Source organism: Centruroides vittatus, unplaced genomic scaffold (assembly GCF_030686945.1).
Source record: "Centruroides vittatus isolate TY-2023 unplaced genomic scaffold, ASM3068694v2 contig_484, whole genome shotgun sequence".
NCBI classification, from domain to species: Eukaryota; Metazoa; Arthropoda; class Arachnida; order Scorpiones; family Buthidae; genus Centruroides; species Centruroides vittatus.
This window is the reverse complement of record NW_027122274.1, coordinates 2,482,652-2,495,072: the sequence shown is the minus strand read 5'-3', so window position 1 is coordinate 2,495,072 and position 12,421 is coordinate 2,482,652. Positions and strand designations below refer to the sequence as shown.

Sequence of the window (12,421 nt, the reverse complement as noted above, 5' to 3'; positions counted from 1 at the left end):
ATAAAATTTATTTTTGTGATTCTAAATACTAATTTTATTCTTCATAATTGTTTTTTAATAGTTTTAATACCATATTACACTTATTCTAAATATTGAAGAATTATAATTCAACTATGGATAACTTGTTGGTTCACTAACATTAACATCAATAAAATATTATGAGAATTACATAACCTTTTCATTATATCATCTTCAACATTTTCTTTAATAACATATGAGTAATAATATGGGGATAAGTTTATAAATCTGTTTTCATGATTTTATATAATTCATGATAAAAAAAAAAAAACCAAATGTTTTTCTTTCTGAATACAGTAAAATTGAAACAACATTCTTTTTCTTAACGTTTCTTTGTCATATACTATCGAATATTCTTACATTAATCTAATTAAACTATATTTATTAATTAAATATATCAAATCATATTAAGAAGAAATTGTAGAATCACAATATTGATAAAACACTCATTGTAGCAATTAAAAAATTAATAAAATATTTCAATTTAAAATATAATAGACTAGGCTCATTGTAATAATTTTGCACTCATTTATACTGATAATAGCAGCTGATTGATAAATGGCATGATAGCTGACTGGTCAAGGTAGCAGCCTACTGCTCTGGGAGACCCAATATTGAATCTGGATGGATTGAAAAATCCCCAGGAAATTTTCAGAGGGTGGTCCAACCAGATATGTTGGCCCCTGTCCTCACCACCCAGCCATCCCATTGTGGGTCTGGCTGAATCCATAATGGGCTTGCTAAAAGAGGCCCTCTTAGTGACCACAGGACAAAAAGAGTTAAAAAAAAAAAAAAAAAAAAAAAAAAGGCAGCTGAGTGATGATGTCCAGCAAAGTAAAAAACTAGGCACAGTTAATTTTCTGTCTGAACACAAACTAAAAATTGAGTTTAAGTGCTAGCAAGTCAATAATATTGTTTTGGGAGGCCATCTATGATGAGATGATCACTGTGATAGTGGCAGTGACAATGTTGCTGGCATAAAAAAAAAATTTTAAATTGTGTATTCTCATGCTAGTGACATTAGACATTGTCACTCTGACCCCACTGTTTCTTGAAAACAAAATCATGGATTCTCAACTTTCATTACATTTTTAATTTCCTCATCTCATATCATGTAAAATATCAAAGTTTAATAAAAATTGATTAAACAAATTTTGAGAACAAACTCAATTCTATAATCTACATAGAAAAGACTTGACTACCACTCTGCCTCAAATATTAAAATTAGATGAAAGCTGGTTTTACTGACTAATGATAAAAGATATTAAAACAATATGACTTGGAGATTAATCAATTATTATTATTAAATATACAATTTATTCAGTGTTGTAGTCTGTTACCAACTTTAACAACAATGATTGTAATTTGTCGACAATTTAAACTATTGTATTGCAATCAAATAACAAAACAATTAACATTTAAAGCAATTGTTAAGAATGATATTGATTGCATGTTATCAGATGTATGCTACAGCTGACAGACAAAATGAGGTGTTAATAAGACCTATTTATCCAAGATGATAACAATAACCAAATTCTAATTACAATAAAAAAATGTTTCTATAATGTATTTTAACCTGCATGTTTTGAGACCTGCTAATTTCAATGACATTAACCAAGTGATAACATGATTTGCAATTACAATAAGAGTGATTTCACATTATGATTGAGTACACAGACAAGTTTTTGAAAAATATTTATTATTCACTATCTTTTCTCACTATTGGGTTTGATGAATCCAAACTCTAATTGACTACAGTTTTGAAGCTTTCATTGGCTGTAGCTCACTGACTGCTCAAAGTCAACCACAGATATTTAATGTTTTAAATCTATTTGACTGGAACTACTAGTTGGTTGACCTACTGCTGTTGTCATGACAACAAAACTAGGAAGCAGTCCAATCAGTTCAGTCAGTCATAGTGTGAAATTGCTCTAAGTAGAGTCTACAGTATTTATTTAATCTTAAAAAATAAATGAAATTTTAAAAAAATTGTTTAAAATTAAAATCCTTATATGAGTTTCTAATAATAAAATATAATTCATTGTTCATACCTTTAACCATTGAGGAAAAGTAATGACTCCCCAGGTAACATCCCTAATACTGATTTTACCTAAAAACATAGTTGTTAACCACTTCTGGCAACAAGGATGGGCAAGAAATGTGCGATTTCTAGCATCTGCAGCAATATCTACAGCAGTTTTATATGACCAATCTGCACTCTCTTCACTCAGAATATCATAAGCCCTACATGAAGCATCATTATAACTAGCATCTAGAACTCCTGTTGCCATATCAGCAAACTGTCTAAGAAAACATTATTGAAAAGGTATTTAAGTAAATTTTAAAAGTAAATATATTAAAACATATGCATGCTAAATTCTTACTTGCTAAGTTCCATCATTTCTGATTTCATTCCCATTTCATGTACATACGAAGACAACCGTTCATAAATCATAGACACAACAAGAGCAACATGTACAGGTTGATCTGAATGTCTCCATAATAATTTACACAGCTTCGGACGATTAGTGAAAACAGCCCACATAATTAGTATGGTTAATGCTTTGCGTTCTGCTGATGTAGGATCACTGGCATACATTCCCATTCCATTCAATGAAAGTTCTTGAGGATTAACAAAATTTGGTATTCCAGTAACATGCTCTATTAACCAATTTAAGTCTCTCTCAACAAAATTTTTTCCAAGTTTCCTCTCCTTTGAAAAAAAAATGTACTAATTAAATATTAGTAATATTAATATTCATTCATTCATTTTATTTATTATGCACTGTCAAGTATATTCCTAGCCCCGCATGGAGCATTACCATAGAATTGTAAGTAGAGTATATAAGTAAGTAATATTAATAGAGGTAATAATTAAAATATTTCATAAACTTACCATTCCATGACCTAATACTCCTTCCCAACAAACTGACTGAAAAAATTCTTTCCGCCGAGCTTTTGAAAATATCATTTTCAGTCGCTGAGGAGTTAAATATTTATGAACTCTGAAACCTTGATTTAAAAATAAATCCACAAATTCTTCTCTATTAGGTCTTAACAGAGCTTCATCAAATATTGCTTTATCAATCTATAATAAAATATTACATATATAATAATATCAACAAAGTAACAATTTACTTTAGACTAAATTATTTCGAGAATAAAAAATATTAAAGAAGTAAATTTATTAAAATTATAACTTTAAAATATTTAGCTAAATAAAACTATTTATTTTTATGGTAGTAGATATGGTTTATTTTGTTATTAAAAATAAAAAAGTACCCGAAATTTATTTGAAGGATCTTTCATAAAAACTTCTAAAGTAGCTACGTGAGGAGTATTCCAGTCTAATGTAAGATATAGGTCTTTACGCATGTTTGCATGCCAGTTTGAATGTTCAGGTCGCTGAGCTATAAAATCAACATGTAAGACTTTTAAAATATGGAATTTATTTATTTATTTATTACTTTGCAAATAACACAAAAAGCAGAGAAAAAAATTTTGTTCTTTTAACAATGATTGTTAAATACCTTATTTCTATTATCATATTTATTCTAATAAACAATGCAGCTGCAAGAGGAAAATATTATAGCCAGCATACCCTATTTTGTTCTAATAAATAGCATGCTGTTTATTAGGATAAATACAGTATTTTCAACACTTTCGATGTTAGATATTCACAAGGCATAAAAATATTCTACATCTCATTTTATGTTACAAAATATAAAATAGTTTCATGCCATAAGAATATTTAATCATCTATATCCATATTGAAATATTAGAAAACAACAAAAAACTACAGCAGAAAATAAGCAAGAATCTAACAGTTTTACTTTATAAATTAAAAAAATGTAATCTAAAATTAAGAATGTCAGTGAAATTTAATAAATTTTAATAAAATAAAATTATAAATATACCTTTAAATAATGAACGAAGCAAATGTTCATCCAGATTTTCCAAACCAATGGAATGGCCATGAAGGTTCAAAATTGTTAAATAAACTTGTGTATTCTGTTTAACAAATGACATTAATATGATTATAATATTTATAAATAACAACAACAATTTAGAGAATAAATTAATTGCAAAATAAGATTTCCTTAAAATTAATACAATATATTTTTAATAAATTCATATAACTTTATATACATATACATATTTTAATATGTTTTTGAAGAATCTTATTATCTCTACCATTACATTATAAAAGATACTAACTTAATAACATATTATGAATGTTTAATTTAACCTAAAATATAACTCATTTAACATTAATTCAACAGCTAAATGTTTGAATATACCAATTTCAATCCTCATAAACTGACAGATAAAGCTAATGGAATGGTAATTTAGTAATAATAACATAAAATGTTTAAAAAATTATTATTAATAGATACCTGATGTGAATATCTAACACATTCCAAAATTCGGTCTCTGAATATGTTTCTAGCTAGAGTATTATCTCGAAGTCTTGGAAAATTTCTTGTTATTTTACTTGTTAAATCTGGTTTTAAAGAATTTTCTACAAATTCTGCATCCCAACATCCCTGTAATCTTGTAAACATAAATTTAAATCAATTAACTTGTTAAAAAAAATCAAAATATTAAAACATTAAAGGTCTCAGAAATTATAATTTAAATTATAAACACAGGAGCTCCCCTACTTATGAACAATTGACTGTAAATCTAAAATTTAAATTTTGCATGGATTCCAAAGTTCTCTTGCCAATCATGGGTGGTGTTGAAGTCAGTCTTTAGCCAGTAATAAATATTAAATTTTTAATAAATAATTAATGAGGATTTATTTTTATTGCATACAGAATCATCAATTTTCATTTTTACACAAATTCTGACGTTCCATTGTTGCTTGTGAGGTGACATTGAGTTGGTAATGTTGGAATAATGACATTTTCTGCTATTGTTTGCAATTTTTTTAAACTTTCACAATTAGTGCTTCAAAAGTGCATCCAAAACATAATAATAAATCTAACAGTGGAGATGAGTGCAAGAAGTGTGGCTCTATTACCTCGGTAAGGAAACATACTTTTGATTTTCAACAGTAAGTTTAATACCATGAAAATGTTTTTGACCTATTTACAGGTGGAAAACATTTACTACAGAAAGTAAAGCTGACATAAAACTAAGTGCATTAGGTGAAAAATTAACATTTGAAACACTTGCTACTAAGTACAGTAGACCCCCCTATAACACAAGTTCATATAACACGGATTCGTATAACACAGCGAAAAAACTGCGATCATGTTCGTATAACACTCTAAAAGAGACTCGTATAACACAGTAAAACATCATCATCGACTCACGTTGCAACAGGTTTGGTCGAATCTGGACCAATAGCAAATATTGTACAAACCGTTGAGATTAAACGAGCACTGGACCTACTAAAAAACATTTATTATTAAACAGCCATAAAAATTATATTTTTATTAATGATGTCTCCAAAGTTAAGTTATTTTTCTGTGAAAAATTTGCTGATCAGGAAACACGTGCCTGCCTTTCAATGAACCACTCCGTGACGAAAACAAGCTTAAGCAATGGCGTCATTGAACGGTGCACACTCAGTAAGTAAGCCTACAATTTTTTGTTTACAGCATAGTTTATATAGATTATTCCCAAAAAATTATACATAATTTTGAAATGTTGAGTCAAATTAGTCTAGAATCGATTAATTTTGTGGAAGAAAACCTTTCAAACAGCCGTAACCCCTAAACTGCACATGTGCCGGGCTGTGATTGGCTCATGTATTTAAGTGACTCATACAACACGGAATGTATCTACTGTGTTATAGGGGGGTCTACTGTAGTAGCAAGTGTTTCAAATGTTAGTTTTTCACCTATTGCACTTAGTTGCCCACTTGCTACTACTTAGTAGCAAGTGGGTAAACAAGAATAATGTACTCTATTAAGTACATTAAAGAATAAAACATTAACAATACATGATTATTCCATGTACAAATGTACTTTCTAGATTAGTTTTTGGCTTAGGAAGATTTCGACTTACGATGAAACCTTTGGAACCTAACCTATTCATAAGTAGGGTAGAGTCTACTTATATATCTAATATAAATTTCTACATTCACATTTCTAATATAATTTTTGATTACAGTAGCACTTGATATCTAATTAGTTTCTAGGAAATTGTTGATAAATAAGTAATTTTAAATCAAACCTTAATATCCCATACGTTTAGTATCATAAATTGAGGTGTTATTTCTAGAAATAAAGTTTGAACTCTATCAAACAACATTCAAACTTTGCAGATGCTTTACAGATTTCTTTACAGTTTGCACCATTACACAATTTTAATACATCAATTCTTTTCGTTTTATAATTATTTTGTTATTCTTTATATTTATTATTGATACTTTTGATAAAAATAATTTGAAATTAATTAAATTAACAACTGAATTAAACATTTTAAAATTATGAAAAGTATGATGAATATATTATTATTAATTGTCTACTTGGACTTTACTTATTAATAGGACTTTATACTGGTGTTTAAAGATTGGCACAGTAATGAAAGTTAGTTCAGGAAAGAACAAAATTTCTTTATTATATCACCTGTAGTAATAATTTCTGAAATTATTACTACAGGTGATATAATAAAGAAATTTTGTTCTTTCCTGAACTAACTGCCAATCTTTAAACACCAGTATAAAGTTCTATTAATAAGTAAAGTCCAAGTAGACAATTAACAATAATATTAGAATTTAAGGACAGTAAGGCTTTTACAATTAGTATGATGAATATATTTACCTATACTGAATTTCATAATAAGCATGTGCAATTAAGTCAGCTAATCCACCTGATCCATATAGCACAACAACAGGAAGTTGTTTTTTTAAATGGTCTAAAACAAGTCGAGCACAATTGTAACCACCTTGGATTAACAATGCCACTACAGGAATTTCATTTGAACTCAAAGTTTCAATATCATCATTTCTTTGATCTATAAATAATATAAAATTTTTATTTTGACAAATCAACAGTTTAGCATTTGGATATTAGGTATTTCTATTATTATATTTTAAATAAAAATTTTAAAAAAATATTTTCTTTAAATTATTAAATTAATTCTCAATATAAATCATATATTGATAAAACAAGTAAAATGTAAATCATCACATAAAATAAAAATTAAGAATTTTTACTAAAATTTTTTATTTATATTTCTTTTATATACTCTCCTCTATTTCTTTTCTACATTATCATTTTAATATAGTTATTCTTTTATTATCATTATTAATAATTATTATACAGTAACAGTTTGATACAGGTATACCTCACCTTATGTCAGTAATTGGTTCCAGGAGAGGCGACTTAAGTCGAATTTACTTGTCACTAGGCTAAACCACAAATAACCATTCCCAGTTCTGTATTTTATTTATAAATGCATTTTTAATAATATATGGTTAATAAGAATCTATTTTAAGCTAACAAACATATTACTTCTTTTTCTGTACTATATTAAAAACTAAAATTTATATAAATTTAGAAATACTGGAACAGTACGTACGTACTTGTAAATGTACATGTTTACAATTTGATGATGTTTACAGTACATCGCAGACTCTTTATTTGTTAATGTGGTTTGCTCTAAGACATTATAAAATAAAATGATTTTGTAAGTTAAATAACAAATAGTTATTAAAATTATTTTGCGATAGTAGAAAATAAACTAATTTATGTTAAATTTACCAATAAAAACTGCCAAATAAGATGACAACACAGAGTCACAGATGTTTTCATATTTCGTTCTCTAGGATTTAGGATGTTCAATATTAACATTTACTGTAAATGTACGTATTTTAATATGATTTTATATACTTTTATTCTTATTTATTGTGTAGTAACAGGTTTTTTTGTGCTTCTAACACTTTTGTAGTGATATTATGACTTCAATATTTATGGCTGACAGATGTAAAGTCAAATAAAATGACTTAAACTTGATTTTTATTTTTTCATATATTTTTTTTGACAAATGACGTATAATCAAGAACGACTTAACTCAAAATGATGTAACCTGAGGTATACCTGTATATACTTTTGTGATATATACCAGGCATGGGCAAATGCAGCTGTTTTTGAGTTATGTGCGGCTCTTGCTGAAAGTGTTAATTTCTGTTTTTTATTAATATTTTTACAATTTTATTTTTATAATTTTGTGAAAATATGTTTATTAAAAAAATTCAATATTTGTTTTATATTATATAATAAAATCGCACACCTTACCATACTCTCCACCATGACAGTACAGAACTGTGGCTCCCATGCATTTTGCAAAACTTACATTGCGGCTCCCACTGAACTCTTGCTTGCTCACCCCTGATATATACTTTACTATTTCTAAGCTTCTTTCTAGAATCATTCGCAATGCCTTTACCTACCCAGAATGCAAACTGTTCTTCTTCCAAGTAATTGTCTATTTTACTTTGTATTCTGCTTTTTATTATATGTAGTAAAATTTTTTTGAGGTGTGCAATAAAAGATATTGTTATGTAATCAGAGCATTCTAAAGCAATGTTTTTTTTTTGCAAGGTGATAGTTCTGCTTTTCATAAAATTGCTCGGTATCTCAGCTGTTTCATAACAGTCATAAATTACTTTTATATAATTTCTTTTTCATATCTATTCCTACATTTTTAAAAAACTCTAAGTATACTGTCTATTCCTGTTGCCTTCCCCAAGCTCAGTTTTCTGAATGCTTGTCAAATTCTTCCTCTAATATTAATGAACCTAAATTTTCTCTATCAATTATATTTTCATTTTTGATGTCTCTAATTTCATCATTATATGATTCCTCCATATACTCTTTCCATCTGTCACTAATTTCTTCATTGTATATAAAAATTTTGCCTTCTTTTTCTTTGCCTATAGTTGATCTTAATATTATGTGTATGAGCCATTTGATTTTATGGTATGCTCTGTCTTGTAAATCATCACATAAAATAAAATTGTATCTATTAAAATTAATTATATCCAATAAAATTATAAAGATATAAGCCTCTTTATATCTTTATTTCCTCTGCCATCCAAGATTTTCTAAGTGCCAATTTTCTTTTTGGAAACTTCCTTAATTCCTGCCTTTATTCCATCCTGTCCAGTGTCAGAGGTTCTACTGAACTAATTATTAGTTGTTTCTTGATCAACTTGTCTTGTTGTTATGTCTGTTAATCTCTCTAGGCATATATTTTTTCTTCCAATTCTCGTGACCTTTTTAAGCCTAATGTTACCCCTTGCTATAACTATCTTATGGTCAACTGTATATCTGAGCCTGGGTAACTATGACTAGATTTTATCTGGTTTCTGTATCTTTGTTTTACATGGATATAGTCAATTTGATATTTTTTGGAGTCAGGTACTACCCACAAATTATGTATAATTAAACTAATTTTATTATAGATAAATGGCATAAGCAAGATACAATTTAGTTAATATTACACTATTTAGATTGTTTTTGAAATCTTCAATATTTATTTTCCACCTCATAAAATCAATTTCATGTTTATAAAGAAAATTCGACAACAATAATTGTAAATAATTACAAATGTTCTTGTATCGTCCCTCAATGATGTTATAATGAAACAACATTAAGTGAAGGCTTGCTATACTGCTAAAGACAATTTTATCATGGTTATGATTCAGAAAAAAAGCTAAAAATTTAGTTTAAAGATTCTAATTTGAATATTTTGATGCTAGTGATGGAAGAACAGTTTGATAATTATATGCTCCTGTGCAAATATCTCACAAACTGACTATAAGCAATGCCATAATACAGTTGCTAAAATGATCTACTGGAATATTTGTGAAAACTACTTTGTACTAATTACAAAAGACTGGTGGGATCATAACAACAAAAAAACTTGTAGAAAACTCTCCTATGGGATTTCAGAATACAAACAGACATTGTTCCAGGACATAATACATCAGATATAACTGTGGTTGAGAAAAAGAAAGTATGGTGGATCATCGACATTGTCAAATCAGGAGACTCCAAAATAAAAAAAAAGAACAAGAAAAAATCGTAAAATACTAAGATCTAAAGATCAAAATTCAAAGTTCATAGAACGAACCAGCAGTTGTGGTACTAGTGATCATCAGCCCACTAGGTGCTATTCCAAAACACCTATGGCAGCACTTGAATCTAAAAATTTTCAAAATTACCATATTGCTTGGGGGTCTGCACACATTCTTCACTGATACATTACTACATCTTAGATTCTTGAAAAGAATTCAATGTGTAAAAAGGCTAACACCAGCAATACAATCAGCAGATGAGAAACAACGGTTAATGTGAGCCTAGGTATACAAAATGGCGGCGCTTCCGGTCGCCATCTTGTTTGCACACGCAAATGTGCAAACAAGATGGCAACCGTCGGCAATAACATAAATGCGCCTATATTTAATTTTTTTAAAACTAAAACATTTTTAAAACGTAAATTTGCTACTTACTTTTTCCCCTGCTTTTGGTTACTTTTCGTACTCTTGGACCACAAACGAAAAATAAAAAAGTCATCATACTACCTATAAATTCAATTGATGCATGGACGAAGTGAATTACGAGATTCTATACATCAGTGGTTTGAACAAAATTTGCCTGTATTGTACATAAATTTTACTCCTCTTAAGAACTGCAGTCTTACGATTCACATCTCTCAACTTTTCATCTATGATAGGCAGCGTCTCCATAGAGGTTGGCACCTGCGATCCACGACCACCTAGCCTTCCATGTGTCGTTCATGTTGTCTTTCGTGTCAGAAATCACTATTACATATACTTGGTTATGACAAATTTAGCACGTTTAACACACATTTGCAAACTTTAAAACACGTTTAACACACATTTGCACACTTTTAAACACATTTAACACATTTACACACTTTAAATGCAAATTTGAACCACATATAAACCCTTTACAAAATTTTTACCTCATGCAATGTTAACACACCTTTAATACACTTTTATGACATTTAACACACATTAAACACATTAATGACATGTTTATCATGTTAATTACCATTGACAAACTTTCCTCCTCGATAACTTTAGACTTCGAGTAAATTGTACAAACTTTGAAAAAAACACAGACACTTTTAAAAAATTAACAATGTACATAATCCGTCTACATCGTAACCAAAATTCGAAATTCACATTATTCCTCATGTTTCCCGAACGGAATTTTTTGCTGGATATTTGCATACAAAGGCATCATTACTATCAGCGCCATCTACATTTCTTTTCTAAAAACGCCTGCCATCGAGGTTACCGAAAGTGCCGCCATTTTGTATACCTAGGCTCACATTAACCGAAACAACAGACAACAACAACAACAACAACAACAACAACAACAATAATAATAATAATCTTAAGTTTATCAAATTATTTAAATCTTCAACTTATACATTTTTTAATTGCTTTAACATGTCCTTTTAATCCATTGTCAGTCTAATTTTTTCAGAATGATCATCCAAAAAATGTTTTCAATTATTTCTTTATTGATATTCAATATATAATTAATATTTATGAAGTAATATGCAAAAAATTAGCTCCTACACGTTATTTTTCTAAAAATAGAATCATTTTAATTATTTATTTAATGGTTATTAATAATATTAACAAATAAAAAATTATTTGTTTGCAAAAAAACTACCAAAAACAATTTACATAGATGCTGTCAAATTCCAAAAATAAATTAGGAAAAACGTCAAAACAATTTTTGTAACAATGCCGTCTATTGGAGAAATAGTAAAATAAATATTTAACAACTGTAAATGCATCAGAGATGTTAAGATATATATTTCTATTTTATGTTTATGTTTGTTGTGAAATATTTCTACAGCAAAAAATGCTGTAGAAATATTTCACAACAAACATATGACACATCAAAGCCAAAAAAGTGAATGTATAGGATGTGACAGTGACTGAGAAAGGGTTAATGAGAGATTTAATAAAACAAGAAATCTTCATCTATATACTTCACTTAATGTTGATATTTATTTAATGTTATCAATATAAACAAGTTCCAAAATAATTACAATGAATGAACTGTACTGTATATTGCATAAAACTGAATGAGTTCAAAACAAAAAAATTCAAAGTATATTGAAATGATAGTTTGTTAAAAGAATACTTGTGCCAAATTTTATAAAATTTATAGTTAGATATAGTTTAAAATTTATAAATAAATTTAAACTATATCTATAGTTTAAATTTAATTATAAAGTTTAAACTATAATTAAAAGTATTATTTATTTTTTAAAAATTTATTTGCAAGATATTTATAGAAAAGCAGAATGCAAATAACATAATACTTATCTATAAAATATTTCCCAAATAATAATTCATTATTTTCTGTAAATCTATGTATTCTGCATATTCTCTAAA

General features: G+C 27.9%; 1 protein-coding gene across 2 annotated transcripts in view; it reads right to left on the bottom strand.

Annotated features, from left to right (window-relative positions):
- The window catches only part of LOC136978024 (transient receptor potential cation channel subfamily M member-like 2), a 79,663-nt gene that overhangs the window by 46,408 nt on the left and 20,834 nt on the right, over positions 1-12,421 (bottom strand). For both annotated transcript variants that reach the window (XM_067273666.1, XM_067273667.1), the window contains exons 6-12: positions 6,795-6,987; positions 4,416-4,572; positions 3,936-4,029; positions 3,301-3,428; positions 2,915-3,106; positions 2,403-2,731; positions 2,070-2,322 (exon numbers count right to left, since the gene is read on the bottom strand). In XM_067273666.1, coding sequence (XP_067129767.1) covers positions 2,070-2,322; positions 2,403-2,731; positions 2,915-3,106; positions 3,301-3,428; positions 3,936-4,029; positions 4,416-4,572; positions 6,795-6,987 — 1,346 coding nt within the window. The remainder of the gene's footprint in view (positions 1-2,069; positions 2,323-2,402; positions 2,732-2,914; positions 3,107-3,300; positions 3,429-3,935; positions 4,030-4,415; positions 4,573-6,794; positions 6,988-12,421) is intronic.